This window comes from Cinclus cinclus, chromosome 2 (assembly GCF_963662255.1).
Source record: "Cinclus cinclus chromosome 2, bCinCin1.1, whole genome shotgun sequence".
In the NCBI taxonomy this organism is placed as follows: Eukaryota; Metazoa; Chordata; class Aves; order Passeriformes; family Cinclidae; genus Cinclus; species Cinclus cinclus.
Window position 1 is genome coordinate 21,858,519 of NC_085047.1, and position 15,434 is coordinate 21,873,952.

The 15,434-nt window shown below is 40.0% G+C and overlaps 1 protein-coding gene across 2 annotated transcripts; it reads left to right on the plus strand.

The window, feature by feature from the left end:
- Window positions 1–215: 215 nt before the first annotated feature.
- On the plus strand, window positions 216–10,777 carry SLC35A5 (solute carrier family 35 member A5). Of its 2 annotated transcripts, XM_062515487.1 has the most exons (7): window positions 216–448; window positions 1,378–1,529; window positions 2,258–2,356; window positions 3,517–3,653; window positions 6,801–6,868; window positions 8,113–8,908; window positions 10,339–10,777. In XM_062515487.1, the coding sequence occupies exons 2-7, from the start codon at window positions 1,400–1,402 to the stop codon at window positions 10,405–10,407; spliced, it is 1,299 nt and encodes a 432-aa protein (XP_062371471.1). In that variant the 5' UTR covers window positions 216–448; window positions 1,378–1,399; the 3' UTR covers window positions 10,408–10,777. The 2 variants fall into 2 exon arrangements, with proteins under 2 accessions (XP_062371471.1, XP_062371472.1); XM_062515488.1 differs by lacking the exon at window positions 216–448 and having other exon boundaries at window positions 1,419–1,529; window positions 2,214–2,356.
- The last annotated feature ends 4,657 nt before the right edge of the window (window positions 10,778–15,434 follow it).

Consider the following 15,434-nt stretch of genomic DNA (forward strand, 5'->3'; position numbering starts at 1 on the left):
CAGGAGAGCGCGCGCGTGTCTGCGCGGGGTAAGGCGGGGGGTGCGCGTGTGCGGCCCCGCCCCTCTCCGCCCCGCCCCGCCCCGCTCCGCTCTGCTCTGCCCTGCCCCGCCCCGCCCCGCCCCGCCCCGCCCTGCCCTGCCCCGCCCTGCCCTGCCAGGCCGGGGAGGGGAAGGTGGGGGTGAAAGTTGGAGGGCCTGCGTGCGGGACTCCGGGCGGAGCCCGGGGAAAGCCCAGCCCTGGGCGGCAGGAATGAGTGAAGGGGACCGTGCTGCCGCAGCCTCCTGGGACCTAGTGCGCCTGGCTGCGGCGTCCGAGCTCCGGGTGTTGCTGCCTCGGAGCCCCGCTCGCCCCGCCGGCCTGGCGCTCGCGGTTGCAGCTTGAAGCAGTGACGTGGCAGAGGTGGTCGGCAAAGCCGTGTTCCTCCTCCGCTGCGGAAGAGGTGGCGAGGTGGGTGTACCCCCGATCCGGTTCGCTTGCTCCGGCTGCCCTGCCGTCATGGGACGCGGCAGAGTCCGCAGCTGGCCCGGAGGGGCTCTCCCTCCTCGCTCCTCACTCGGCCGGCTGTTGGGGCCCCGGGGCCCGTTAACGGGTCGGGCGAGTAACGGCGGCGCTGGAGGCGGAGGACGCGGCTCAGGTGCTCGGCTCCGGCTGCCCTGTGCCTCCCCCGCCGCTGGGAACGAGCCGGCGCCAGGTCAGCTCTAAGGTGTAGGTTTCGCTCCGTTGGTGTAGCGGTTCTCCTTGCTGGGGTTGGGAGCGAGAGCACTTAAAAATATTAAAGAAAAATAAATGTGTGAAATATTTAATCCTTTTACCTAATCTGTATGCCGTAGTTGCAGACTTCTCAGGCTCCAGCCTCCTTGTGCCACCTTCAGAGTCTCTGTGTATACATCGTTTATCCCCCTTTGACGGCCCTTCTAACATATTCTTCTCTTGGGGGATGACCTTATTGCTCTCTACCTGAAAGAAGCCTGTAGCCAGGTGGCTGTCCACTTCTTCTCCCAGGCAACCGGCAACGGGAAAAGAAGACATAGTCTAAAGCTGTGCCACGGGAAGTTTAGGTTGGACATCAGGAAGAATTTCTTCACAGAAAGGATTATTATACATTGGAATTAGAGGTGATGGAGTCACCATCCTTGGAGGTGTTTAAAAGAAAGACTGGACGTGGCACTTTGTGCCATAGTCTAATCAGCATGGCAGTGTTCAGTCATAGGTTGAACTCTATTTTTGGGTTTTTTCATAAGAAAACAGTTCATGTCTTATTCTACAATATAAGCATCTTTATGTAACACAAAGCAGTAAAATACACTTATTGTCTTGTGTAACCAGTTTCTGGAAGTGCTGTTTATAATGTTTTTTTTTTATCCTGCCATCCAAAGGCACTGACAGTGAGGCAGCAGAATGAAGTTGGAGTGGTGTAGTCGATTTGCCCTTTGCTCCAAGACAACCAGCCAGACCTTTCTGCTTGCAGGAGTGTTCATTGCGTTGGGATCGAGTCGAATCCTCCTGATGAAGTATTCTGCTAATGAAGGTACTGTTGGGCAATACCCATGATGTGCCTTGAAGAAGAAAGTGTTGATGTTTGGGCTAAAACATATAAAAAAATCCCACTTCTTCACCTTCAGAGTTCTTTGCGTAAACATCCTATTATCTTTATAGGGATGTGTTCTGCACTGGAAAAGTTCTGTCTAGCCAGTGGTCTACCATAAAGGTATAACTTGCATTGCAAGCTGTGTGATGTACCTTTAAAAGATGAGCGAGGTGATTTATTTTATAGCTAACTCTTAACAGACAAGATTGTTGTGTAAGCACTATTGGTGGTACATTATTTGATCAAAATGTTTTTCTTGCAACAGGCTTAAGAGAGAAATGGTGTCCTAGTGGGTGTGCTAAAAAGGGCTGGTATTGCCAGTCCTAAAAGAAGATTATGTCATCCTGGAAGCCATTTTTTTGTGAGGGTTAAAAAATATCATATTGGTCTTTGGGGAAAACCTTCCAAACCTTCCTTCAGCCATGTTCTGAAGTTCTTCCAAAAAAGTTCTGCTGTAAGCTGGGACCAAATGAGGAAATGTTTCAACTCAGAAAAGGGGCTATTCAGGAAGTTTTATATGATAAACTTTGAAATGTTTATAACAGAAGTTCTGACAAAGCCTTTTGTGACTAAAATTTTGATTGGAATGATTAAAATAGATTCTTTCTCTAATTATGAATGCAGGAGACAAACTGATTGTGTACTCTCTGATTTGCTGGATCCCACAGATAACAAGTATGATTATCTTCCTACAACAGTGAACATGTGTTCTGAAGTAGTAAAACTGGTCCTATGTGTAGTGTTGGCCCTCTGGAATAGGAAAAAAGGTAAGTACCTATGTTTTAAATAACTAAAATGGGTTGACTTTCTAAGATTTGCTGTCCTACAAGCACTTTAACAGCAGATGACAACACCACTTGCCACAGGTTTTGCATTGCAGGTGACTTTTGTTTTTCCTTTACTGTCCCAGTGTAAGAACTGTAAGAGGTTAAATTCTTTGCATTTCAAAATGGTACAGAACAAATATTTAAATAGGAAGTGGGTGTCAGGCACTGTAGGTTCATATTAAATTGAACTGTTGGTTTTGTCTTGCTTCTTCAGGAAACAGTCATGGCTCTGGCAAGCTAGTAAAATTTTCACCTTGATTCACCATTTAGTACAGACTTACTTAATACAGCAGTTTCAATCAGTGTTTCCCACCATTGCCTACTGCTGATTGTATGATATCTGATTTTTTTTTTTTTTTTTAAATTTTTTTATCCAGACATCTGAGTTTTGCTGAACTCAGTGTGTTGGTGCTTCAGGAGAGGATTAGCTGTCATTGGGTAGTTTAAAATTTGTGCTAATAAAGCACTTTTGCCACCAGGTCTGGAGCAGTCTAAAGTTTATTACAGTCTTCCTCCTAAAGTTTGTGTCCTGAATACCTAAGTAAATGTCATTCTTTGTGCTTTGTTCTTTCTTTCTTCTTGTCTTCCTGTATGTTCTCTTTATACCCACCTCATGTGCTGTGGCCTCCAAATAACTGAGTTCTGGTTTATTTTGTACTTCTGACTTTACTGGCTGACCTTTGGGTACTCTGTGAAGGAATCCACTGTCTGTGTCATTGTTCCTGTTGGAGATTTGATCAGTAAGCAATGGGAAGTTACACCCAGTAAGGATGTCACTACTGTGTAGGGAATCTAGGGTGCTTTTTGGCCCTCAAAGAATGGTTGACAATGGAATTTTTGTTCTCAGTGGTCAAATGCTGTGATGGATGTAACAGGTTCTGTGACATTTTCTCTGCTGAAGCAAGGAGGTGAATACCACACTGCTCTAGCTCTGTGTTCTGCCCTGAAACACAGGTTCCTGTGTTGCCAGGGAACTGTGAAACCCAAGTGTTTTCAGTCAAATGGTGCTACTCAGAAGAGAACAGTGATACCTATTCTGTTACAAGGGAATGGGCTTTCAATAATGGGATGTCTTTCTTACTGATTTATTTTCCTTTCAGAAAAGGGTTGTATGGATCATCTCTCTGAATGTTTTTCCTGGAAGAATGTATGTAATTCCATGAAGTGGTCAGTTCCTGCCTTTCTTTACTTTTTGGATAACTTGATTGTCTTCTATGTACTGTCTTACCTTCAGCCAGTAAGTATACTGTATAAGGTGACTTCTAATATCTTAGCCTAAGAGCAGCATTGTCCTCTATCTGCCATGGTTAATACTGGGAAGGCAAGATTGTAACTGAGGCTGTCTGCTGTTTTAACACTGACAAGTGAAAGAATAATCTGTTAGCTTCCCATTCTCTTGCTCACTGGTCAGTGTTATACAGCTTTCAGCAAACAAGAGTCTATATTTTCTCAATCTAAAGTGATTTAGAAATAGGGTGAAGTGCTTAAGAAGCTGGGAGGGTTTTTGGTTCTTTTCCTCCTTTGCCTTCTTCAACTCTGTATTTCTCTTGCTATTATTTGAGCTGCACTTTTCTATGGGGCTTTTGCCACTCCATGTATGTGACATAAAATGAGTAAACATAATCTCACAAAGGGAGTAAGTGTAACAGAAACTGAGGAGGGGACAAAGAAAACTGACTTAATTTTTGCATTTTTTAATTTAGGTACGTTTAGGTACAAAATTTAGTTGGTACTTTCTTCTAGCTATCTTCATCCTTTTGGATGAACTTATATATGCTCAGAAAATTGTACAGGTTTTGTGTTTGCATTTATTTTCGTATCATGATACTTTTTGGTTCAGAATCTATGTTTGCAGTAAGATGGAAACACATGGTTTGTGCTTGCTATAAAATACTGTGGCTGCCCCTGTTGAACATGAAAAATAAACAGTTTTCTATCTTCTATATCAGAATTTATCCTCAAAATATTGTTCTTTTAGGTGTATATTTCTACCAGGGCCAGACCAGTCCAGAGTCTAGAACAGGACTCAGATGAAAAAACCTGATAAAATCAAGAGTCATATTATCTTAAAATAACCTGCACAGCTGCTTGGTTTTGTAGCTTGTTGTATGAGGGATTTTTTGTTGATGGGGTTTTTTTGGTGATGGTGGCAGGGTGATTTTTGGTTGGTTGGGGTTGGGTTTGGTTTTGTTTTGTTTTTTGTTTTTGTGGGTTGTTTCAGTTTGTTTTGGTTTTTAGTTTTAGGAGGGAAATTCAGCTATAATATTAGTAGAAGCAAAGCCTGATGCATAGAGTTATGTAAATGCTATTTTTGTCTTAAGCAATTTCATTAGGTTCAGTTAAGGTAATCATTTGTAATACACACAGTTTTTGTTTTGCATGCACACACAGATATACCTTGTCTCTCTACCCTCAGAACATGTGCTCTCAGATTCCTCTTTTTAGAACTTTTAGCATCTTTCAATAAGAAAAAATCTATGATTATCAGTTGAAATTGTAATATTATTATGATAAAGAAGATACGATAAGAGATAACGATATATCTCTAAGACAGAATAACTTGGTTGTGTACAAGACCATGAATGTGAAATGTGAAGATTCTTAAAAGGAAGATGGCCATACCTGACTGAACCTGGTCATGTGACTTTAAATGCAAAGTAGTTTTGGGAAGTAGTACCTGGGTGAGCAGTTGCTGGTATTAGAGTTCCTTTGCTGAGATTTTTTTTTTTTTTTTTGCTTAAAACGTCAGCTACAACTGTGGATGCTTTTTAGTGGCTGAATTTCCTAGGTTCTTATCTTTGAGATTTTGCTTGTGATGTGCAGATCAGTAGCACGGGGAACTTTGATATTCATATTCCTTTTCATCTAGAACAGAGGTCTCTTGAGGTTTCAGAGAACAGAGTTACTCAAAATTAATTTTTTAGCTATCCTTCTGTAGATTTTGCTCATAATGTTACCAGAGGTGTTGGATGGGGGGCATTGACTGTAAAGCAAAACCAGAGTGTTCATGGAACACTTCTACATTTTGCTTAAAGGCTCCTTTTTTTCCACAATGATTTCTGCCAGATTTCCTTGTTTATTCTCTTTTTTTTCTCCTTCCACAGTGTTCACCTAACATGAATATTTACTGAGTTTTAATTTTGCAAAGTGGAAAATGGAGATGTGTTTTCTTAGGCACATGTCTCGTAGTCAGTAAGTCTTCGGCTTACTTAAGAGCCTGTGTTGTGGTGTTTTATTAGAATTATTGTTCAGCAGACAGTATATTGGGATAAAGTGGAATGAAGATAAGAACAAAAGAGTCTGTGCTTTTCCCTCTGGTGAATGAAAAAGACACTCTATAGCAGAATTTGGAATGTAGAAATAATGAGAAAATTCAAGAAAATGTCTGTGTTTTGTACTCCTAAATCCCATATATGCTTTTGTGTAAAATGGTCTAAAAAGGTGAGTTCACTCTGAGGTTCAACTGGACCAAAAACTTCAGATACCTGGATCTTTTGTCTGGAATAGCAGCCAGGTTGCAAAACACCCCCACCCTCAAAAAGAGGATTTTTTTTTTCCTACTGGTGCTGATGGATTCTGATACTTATGGGTAACTGGAGTGCTTAAAAGAGCCTCTTCTTTGTCAGATGTCCCAGTATACAGTGTCTAATACAGAGACAAAACAGACAGTCCTTGCCTCAAGGAGTTTGTGGCTTGGGATCAGGCCATGGATTAGAGCACTGAAGTTATTATATAGTTATTACCAAATTAAACAGAAGCCTTAGGGTTGTCTTTGTCAAAGTTGTACTTTGAAATAGATGACTTTTTAAAATTACAGTTGCAGTCTTGAGAATTCAAGCCAAGTACCTCTTTATCTTTGAAAAACTACAGCAAAAGCGCTTGGCATACAAGAAGTTTGTCTTCTGCAAGTGCCTTGTCCAAGGCTGGAATTTCATAAACACTGCAAATGGCACTGCAGCTAGGAGTATCCTCACCTTGCTTTATTCTTTGCTTATTCTCATTTTGGAGCCATCTGCTCCTTTGTGCAAACACATCTGTTTTTGCAGCTGACTGGTCAGCCCAGATGGGGAACTGATCTGACTGAAAACTAAACTGTTCTCTGTTAAGTAAGTTTTCTGTTTCATTGGTTTCCTCACATCTGTATTTCAGTATAGCTTTCCCCTTTGCAGTGGAGCTTGAGCTCTGTGGTTTCCCTGAGATTTTGAAATGGAATTTGAATATCATTTTACGGGTGTGTTACTGTACCATTTGGGTGAGGAAGAAAATTCAGTACCAGTGCCTTCACTCTGACACCTTGCAGGAAGATGAACACTTGAAGTCTGTAGGGTTTTGGTGTCCACAGTGTGTCTAGAGTATAACTTTGTTCCTCTCCTTCTCTTTCAAGGCAATGGCTGTACTCTTCTCAAATTTTGTCATTATAACAACAGCTCTTCTCTTCAGGATAGTGCTAAAGTAAGTGGTATTTGCTAAAGTAAATGAAATATAAGTCTTCCTAGTTTTGATGAAGTTAAGCTACATTTTTTTCTCTTTGTCTGATGGGAACAATAATTCTCTTTTCTTGCGGCTACACCAGCTTGGAGAAGTGGTTTTGTTTTCTACATGTGAAGGTGTAGGAAATATGTTATTGGGAGTCCCTTCATATGTCTACACATTTGGCCAACTCTAGTAGAAAATAGTTGAAATCGTGATTATATAGTCATCGAATGGTAAGAAGAAAGCTTTCATTTATACATTAAATATTTTATTTCGTGATTGCCAGTACTTCTTACCAGTCTGTTGCAGTTCTTGATTGAGTGTAAACATGGTGTAGTAAGAGGAAATGAGATACAGAAAAGTGAAAGATAGAGGTGTGTTTGGGTCATTATTCATGTGACAAAAACCATAATATGTGTTTCACTTGCGGAATTTGTGCTCTTTATGATATGATTTAGATTCAAAAAAGGCTGTCAGGGAAATGGATATTAACTTTACCCTCTAAGAGTTGCTTGTGTTAAATACGGCACAAATAAACCTTTCCTATAGGTGTTTATATGCCGAAACAATGCCTAATAGTCTGACTAGAAATGCTTTTTCTCATTTTAGTTGTGATGTCACAGTTCACTTAATCTTCCAAATTTTTAATTTTTACCAAGATGAACAGGCTTTGAGTGGAAAAACGGTATTAATTATTCTAATAGTCTTATGAATTAAATTTGTAGATTTATAAGAGCTACCATGATAAAATACTAGAAAAGGGCTCCAAATCATGGGGTAAAAGAGCAGTATAGTGACTGTTTTCCAAAGAAAGATGGTAATTATTTGGATGGCTGTGATTTTTTTTTTTTACTTTGTTCATAATTTTTACTTTTTTTTTTTTTACTTTTTATGTTTTTTACTTTGTTGCCATGGAGACAAGAGTTGCTTTTAAGTTGTTAGGCAATCAGTATCTAGAAATAACATGATCTTGAAAGGCCTTCCTTTACCTTATTTCTTCAGAATTCTTAATTTTGTACATCTTTGATTGCCAGACTCAGGCCCCTTTGCCCTAGAAAAGTGTGTTGCATTTTAGCATTTTACTGTATTCTGAAAAGACTTTCCTTTACACCTATCGCCTTATCTCTGGCATGATGTCTTTTATATGTTTTATAGATCTGGATGTTCTGTCATTTAATTTATGCCACTGTGTTTCTAAATTTAGTGGCTTTTTTGTGTACCAGGCGAAGACTCTCTTGGGTACAGTGGGCGTCTCTGGTGATTTTATTCCTGTCCATCGTTGCCCTGACTCGAGGAACTGGAGGCCATCAGCACAGTTTGGCTGCACATGGATTTCATCACAATATGTTTTTTAGGCCATCTAACCACTGCCTTCTTGCTACTGGACCTGAGGAAGCATGTGTGAAAAAGGGCAACTGTGCAGCACCAAGTTTCCTTCAAAGCTTCCAGTGGAATGTGACCAGTACCATGGCAGGAGCATTGAAGCCTCTCCGCCTCAGCCTGGGCCATCTGCTTATTCTAGTGCAGTGTTTTGTGTCTGCCCTGGCTAACATCTACAATGAAAAGATGCTGAAAGATGTGGATCAACTTGGGGAAAGCATCTTCACACAGAACAGCAAACTCTATGCCTTTGGGGTGCTTTTCAATGGGCTCATGCTAGCATTGCAGGCTAAGGACCGGAGGCAGATAGGGAACTGTGGCTTCTTTTATGGGCACAACATCTTCTCCGTGGCTCTTATATTTGTCACAGCTTTCCTGGGGCTGTCTGTAGCCTTCATCTTGAAGTTCCGAGACAACATGTTCCATGTAATGACTGCTCAGATCAACACTGTCATCATCACCACTGTGTCTTTTGTCATCTTTGACTTCAGGCCTTCTCTAGAGTTCTTTCTGGAAGCTCCTGTAGTGCTTCTCTCAATATTCATTTATAATGCCAGTAAAGCAAGAGGTCTGGAATATGCCACTCTTCAGGAAAGGGGAAAACTCATCAAAGGAGATGCATGGGAGAGGTCAAGTGGGGTAAGGCTTTTCAGTACTTGTCTCCTTTGGTTTCGCTTTTGTTTTACCTCACTTTATGCTATAAGATGTTTGAAATAATCAACTTGAGTGTGATTGGACTCATCCCTCAACACCAAAGTTCTGCAGTATTTCTTGAAATATTGGGTATTGCTTTCCATATGCCACTTTTTGAAATCATGAAACCTAGGTAAGCCTTGCTTTATTGCTGCGACTGCAGACAGTCCTGTGAGCAACTTCAGCTTTGTACAAATCTCTTCTTGAAAGCTTTATAATCAAGACAATTTACTTACCCAAGGCATTCAGAAATTGGAATTGATGCCTGGGAAATTTTACCTAAGTAGAACTAGTAAGTCTGTGTAGCTTAGGCCACATAATGAGGAAGTTAACACATCTGGTGTTAAAGTTCTTTCTACAATAGCAGTAAAAGATAGATGAAGACAAAAAGGCAATGTTTAAACAGAGAGTTTTAACACAATTTGGGGTTTTTCTTCTTGCTCTGTATTTCTTCCAGGCCTGCTAATGTTGTTTGTTCTGATTGAACAGTAATCTAGTTACCTAGAAGGTGTTGGGGATGGCTTGCTCTTAGAGCTGTCATTTAGCTGAGCTGAGCAGTTGCCTGATGGGAAGGTTCATGCTTGTGTACATCAGCCCGCAGATATGGATGGGCCGTGGATGCACATTGGAACCAGCAGAGAGCACTGTCCCCACTGTGTTCCAGCTAATAAACTTTGGAGATGTTTTTCAGAAATTCCACGTGGTGCCTTTTTAGGTTGTTGTTTAATGAGCAATAAATAACACAAATTAATGTATTTGTGGTATGCCAGGTGTCATCTATTTTAGCACTTTCAGCTAAGAAGCTGTTCTAGAAACAAATAGAGCTAGCTATGTGAGCATGCAAAGCTAGCTATATCTTGGACTGCATCAAAAGCACTGTGACCAACAGGTCAAGGTAGGTGATTCTTCCCCTCTGCTCCTGTGAGAACCCACCTCTAGTACTGGTCTAGCTCTGGGCACTTAGATCTGCTGGAGCGAGTCCAGGGAAAGATAAGAGGACTGGAGTACCTTTCCAGTGAAGACAGGCTGAGAGAGCTGGGGATGTTCATCCTGGAGAAGAGAAGGCTCCAGGGAGACCTTCTAGCATCCTTCCAGTACCTTCCAACCCAAATCATTTTATGGTTGTATGGAAGAATGGGCTACAAGCTGTTTTAGGCAGTGAATCACTGAAAACTGTTAAAGATGTGGGAATGGTTTTTATAAGTATGTATTTTCTAAACCTTACACTAGTAAAATATTTAAATTACAGGGTCTTGTTTTTGCTTTAAGTAATACCTTCAGAATAAGCCTTACTTTTTTTTTTTTTTTTTTTTTTTTTTTGTCCCATGGTATTAATTACAAGATGACTTTTGCTTTTTTACTTCTGCTCCTTGTAGGATGGAGAAGAATTTGAGAGGTTGAATAAACCAAGCAGTGACATCGATACAGATGAAGATTCCCTCTAGCATGAGGCTGGCTTGGAGTGCTATTACTCACAGTGAGAGAGAGTTAAACTTTTAGTTACATAGGGAAGGATTGTTTTTCCCACTGACAGACTATTTGGAACTGGTTTGGGGCTGGATGTCAAATGTGGATGAGGACAATATTCAAGCTGGAGAATATATGGAGAGTTGTATTCCTTTGTGCCTGTCTCCCAGTGTCTGGGGAAATGGAAATCTGGAATGCCATTGTAGCAGCTGGTGAATTTTACATGAAGCTTACGTGGCTTAACTTTGAAAGAACTTGAATAAAACACAAGTTTGCTGAACAAGTATGAATGCTTCATCTTTTTTGTGTGTGTTTAGAAAGGCTTTATGTAGAGGCTTAGTTTGCACTGAGCCCACTACTGAAAACAAATACTATGCAGCTACAGTAATGCCCTTCAACATCTGGAGCACTGAATAACAGAGTGTAGGTGGCAATACCATCTGGTGGTGTTCTACTCTGGCAGACTGATAGGGCCTTGCATTCATTTTGGAGAGGGAGAAGTTATTCTGCAGAGTACCAGATACAGTGATCTCAGAATTTCTGTTGACACATCTGCTGGGTTTTGACTCAGATGAAAAATAGGTTCCAAATTACTCAGAGAATTTAGTAACAGTCAAGGGAACAGGGATGCCGATAAGGGATTCCTGATATGTTTCTAAAGCCTCTTCTCTCAGAGTAGTGGAAAAGCTCATGGTTTATTATTTCCTCCCTTCAAAAATGTGTCTTTCATAGTTGAAAGATAGTGTCAGAAGAATTCTTAAGATAAGCAATGAGTTCAGTGTGAGAGCCTCATTCCAGAGTGCGTAGTAAGCAGAAAGTGATGCGTTTCTCTGGACTAAAGACAGTTCTGCTTTTTTTCCCCTCTGCCATCCTGTCCAGGCTCTGTGTATAAAGCTGATGTGTACTGTATTTATGGCCTAACACTATATTAACATACCTCCTGTCATTTGATCCATCAAGAGGGGCAGCCTGTTTTCATATGTGGCCCATGGTTTATAGCTATCAACTTATAAACTATGAACCTAAAATTTCTATTTTTTCCCCGTATTTTTAGTGTATATATTAAGAATAACTGTACAAAATTAATGTTGTTGCTGAGAAGTTTTTTGTATCTAATTTCATTGTGCTTGTATAGCAGGCCACTTCAACATAAGGAATCCTAGTTGTTTGCATCTGTACAGAATTAATAGAAGAAGTATTTCAGCATAAATTCCAGAAACTTCATTGCTGTCATTGGTTTATGGTGTTGTATTTTGGCAAGTGAAACTTAAAAATCCTCAAACTGTTATGCTTTATGCCACTGCTAGTGGCAATAAGACCTTTTTTTCATTGCATACAGCTTTGCAGTGTATACCTGAGTTTGTTGCCTTTTTCAGTCACAGCTACCAACTTCAGCAGGTATTTTCAAAAAGACTGAAAATACTGTGAACTTTAGATTGCTTTGCATTTATGTGAGCAGTAACTTTTTACATGAAGTTCCAAGACCTTTGCCTTGCATCAAGTCAGAACATAGAAATCAGCCATGATTGTTCTTTTAATGACAGAGCATCAAACCAAAGATGAATGTCTTAAAAAACGTTTTTGACCTTTGTGCCTGAAATACCTGCATTAAGAGACAGGAAATATGGAAATTATTGTTCTTCAGCTATTATAAAGTGCATTTAGTTCTTGCTTTCAACTCCTGTCCTGCATAATGATTTTCCTTTCTGTAAATTTCTCCAGTACCATCATGCTTGACTTATTTTCCAAAGTCTAGATTGCACAAAGGTGTTGGCTATATAATTGTTGATCCAAGTTTTTACTCATGCTGTGGATTTGGTGCTGTCTAACCCGTAGAAATCTTCCTGTTGGCTTCAGGTTGGAGGTCTCAGAGATTATGTTGGATGGCCAGGCAGGTTTCATGTTATAATGGAGAACTGTATATCCCCTTTGCAGTAACAAGAATGCTAACTGATGTCTAAAAATGGGTAAGGATTTGCATCCACTTAGCAGTAACATAGGAGAAATAGTAACCCAAGGTGTAAGGTGCAAATCTTTGCAGCTGTGCTATCCATGGCAATGGTAAAATGTGTGTGAGATTTGTTAGAGGAAGTGACTGTGAACAATTGTCAGCTGGAGAACAGCCCTGGTGAGGAAGGGGGAGCAATTTTATAGTTACATGTTTCAAATAGATCATGTGAAATCCCACTTGATTAAGTATTTCCACTATATGGAAGCTACTCCACTTTGGAAAGCTTAACTTACATTCACTCAAAATTGCAATAGATACACAAACGTTTGAACTTAATTGCTGCTGAGGGTGTTATGTTCCTCCCTTCAGGTTTGAGGAAAAAGTTCACAAAATGTCTCAGGAAGAGAGATTTGTTCATCTTTTTCTTGCTTGTAACAAGTCAGTTAAAGAAGTATTTATTGTGGTTCATTTCATCTATTTTGTGAATGCCATACTATGGATTAAAACAGCTGTCTTGGAGCTAAATCAAATGTCATAAATATGTCTAAGAAAAAAGTTTTTATTTATTATGTAGAAGCTTCCCACTAAGGTATTTGAAATAGGACCTTAATCTCAGTAAGTCTGTCCTCAGAGTGTTGCTGCAGGGACAGATCCAGTGATTTGGATTTGATTTGTTTTGCCAAATGAAGTCTTCATTAGGAGAAATGTAACTCCTGAATGCTTATAGCCTGCAAGATAACTACGTGTTTCGATTGAAATAATATTTTGGCTTGATGTTCCTTCTGGCTTTGCTTTTAGTTTTCCATAGGGAAAAGTAGGTTGCAAAATCAGGATTTTAAATAGTAGCTAAACGTTTTTGATGATTTAGAGTCATTTTATAATGAAGGCAGAAATAGATACCAGAATGTAGAATACAGAATCTTCTACAAATTCCGTGTATAGTTGGATGTGTAGTTTTGGTTAAGAGCCTATCCCCACCTCCCTTGATAAGCGGACAACTTGTTTGGAGTTTTCTTTTTAATGTAACTCCCACTGAATGCCTAGGCTGGGTACTTGCACAATTTGACTTTGAATTTCAGACAGGGATATTTAAAAAAAGGCTGTTTGGATCAGGTGCTGTATTTTTTGTTGTAAGTTTACCCTTCCCAGCACAGGATGTTTAATTTATGTGACTTGTGGTGTGAGTTAAAAGGGCTTTCATTTAAAGCCTTTACATGAAAACAAGATTACAGGGAAGTTTAAATTAACACCTGGAAGAAAATGCCCCGAGGGCATTTTTCTTTCTGTCTACAGGAGGTGCCTGTTAGGCCTCTGGTATACTTTCCTCTGCTTTTGCTTTAGGCAAGGAAAGTTAGGCAGCTGACCTTGATACAGTGATGCAATGGGCTCTTGTTTTCTAGAAGTGAGCTACAGGACAGTCCATTTTCTTCTAGAAACCCATCCTGTGATTCTTTTTTTTTTTTTTAATTGCTCTGTCCACTGCTTTCAGCTGTGGAAGTGCTACTGTCACTGAGAACTCAGAAGCTCTCTACAGGCAGCAGTCCTCTCAAAATCATTCTGTCAAATGCCTTCCCCCAGTTATCTCCAATCACCTGAGAAAGGTAAGTCAGAGCTGTATCCTGCACAGCTACCTTGTGATAGGGAGGGCAGCCTGCGTTAGAGAGTGACCAAGTTTGCAAAGCTAAGGCCTTGTGAGCATCTATCTGCCTTTCTGACATTCAGAAGGGCAAGTAATGCCTGACCTTTTGTGACTTTTGTTTCTAAAGAAAGCATCTGTTTTTGAGTGGACATGTTGCTTTAGCCAGTTTTGTTTTCATGTGGGGGAAAAAAAAAATCAGGAAAATGCCAGAAATCAAAATGCAGAGCATAATCTGGCCATCTTAGAGCTCTAACTTCTCTCTGTTCCTGTGCTACTTCTGTAATGGCAATATCCCATTTGAGTGTCTTGTGTGCATCTATATGTGATGTGCACCCACAACATGGCTTATAAAAAGGAATGTGGCTGGTTAGGCACACCTTCAATATCAGAAGTGACCTATCTGCCATTATAAAGGCTGACATGGCATCTTCACTTAAAGATACTCTGCAATCTTTCTGCTGCATCTTTAATATTTAGAAATCTAACCCAAATGGTATTGAAACCATGGCTGTCCATGCAGCTCTGCCACTGGTTTCAGTAGGGTAGTGTGATGCTACAGCTCAAATGTCCACTTCTGAAAGTGTGGCAGAAATAGAGATGGTTTAGCATATCTCAAATACTTTTATAAACATTTAATCCAGATCATTTTTATAGGGGAGGGTATGAAAAGAGGTAAAATAAAATTTGAAATTTGGAGTAACAGTTTAATTAAAATCATTATTATAGACAGCTAGTCACAACTCATTGAAAGTATATTTAAATGAGATCTTTTTCTGATAAAAAGAATGCTTTTCAGATTTCTGTATTTCAGACAGTGCTAACCCTGGCTGGTGTTTCCGCTTAGCTCTCATTAACTTGGATTTAACAGTGAGGTGGGCAGGCCCTAAGAGGACAGGGACCCCAACTGAAAGAATAAATAGCCACGCAGTAAGCTTTGTAGTTAATAACTTCACTTTGTATTGTATTGGAATGAGTTCTGCCATAGCCATAAATTTTATTTTCATTCATAAAGTCAGCTAATTGCAATGTTAATGCACTACAGAAGGGATGCTATCTTTTTAAACATGGTGTTTCAAAAGGATTTTTTTACTGTTGTTATTATTTAAGAGCATGCCCTGTGCTTATTTCTTAAAATTTTCCCGTTCTGGGAGAGACCCAAAATGTGGTTCTTTTTCTGTTCATAAGCATAATGAGATCTCACTTTCCAATAATTTTTTTTTTCTCCTCTACCTATAAAAAGTAGCAAAAAGCACATTGTTGGATAGAGTTTTTCCTGCCCTACTGTAGTGCCCATGGGCTGGGGCTGTGGGGTTTTTTTTGTTTGGTTTTAATACAGCAGCTGCTGACAGCCTTTTGTTTATAAAGGTTTAAAAATATAAAGGAGTCTTTATTGTTTAAAGCTTCGATACTACTGG

Excerpts from the sequence above, each read along its gene's own strand:
- SLC35A5 (XM_062515487.1), top strand. The coding sequence starts at position 1,400 with ATGAAGTTGGAGTGGTGTAGTCGATTTGCCCTTTGCTCCAAGACAACC. Across the intron at positions 1,530-2,257 it reads GAAGTATTCTGCTAATGAAG|ATAACAAGTATGATTATCTT; the intron begins GTACTGTTGGGC and ends TGGATCCCACAG. Across the intron at positions 6,869-8,112 it reads CTCTTCAGGATAGTGCTAAA|GCGAAGACTCTCTTGGGTAC; the intron begins GTAAGTGGTATT and ends TTTGTGTACCAG.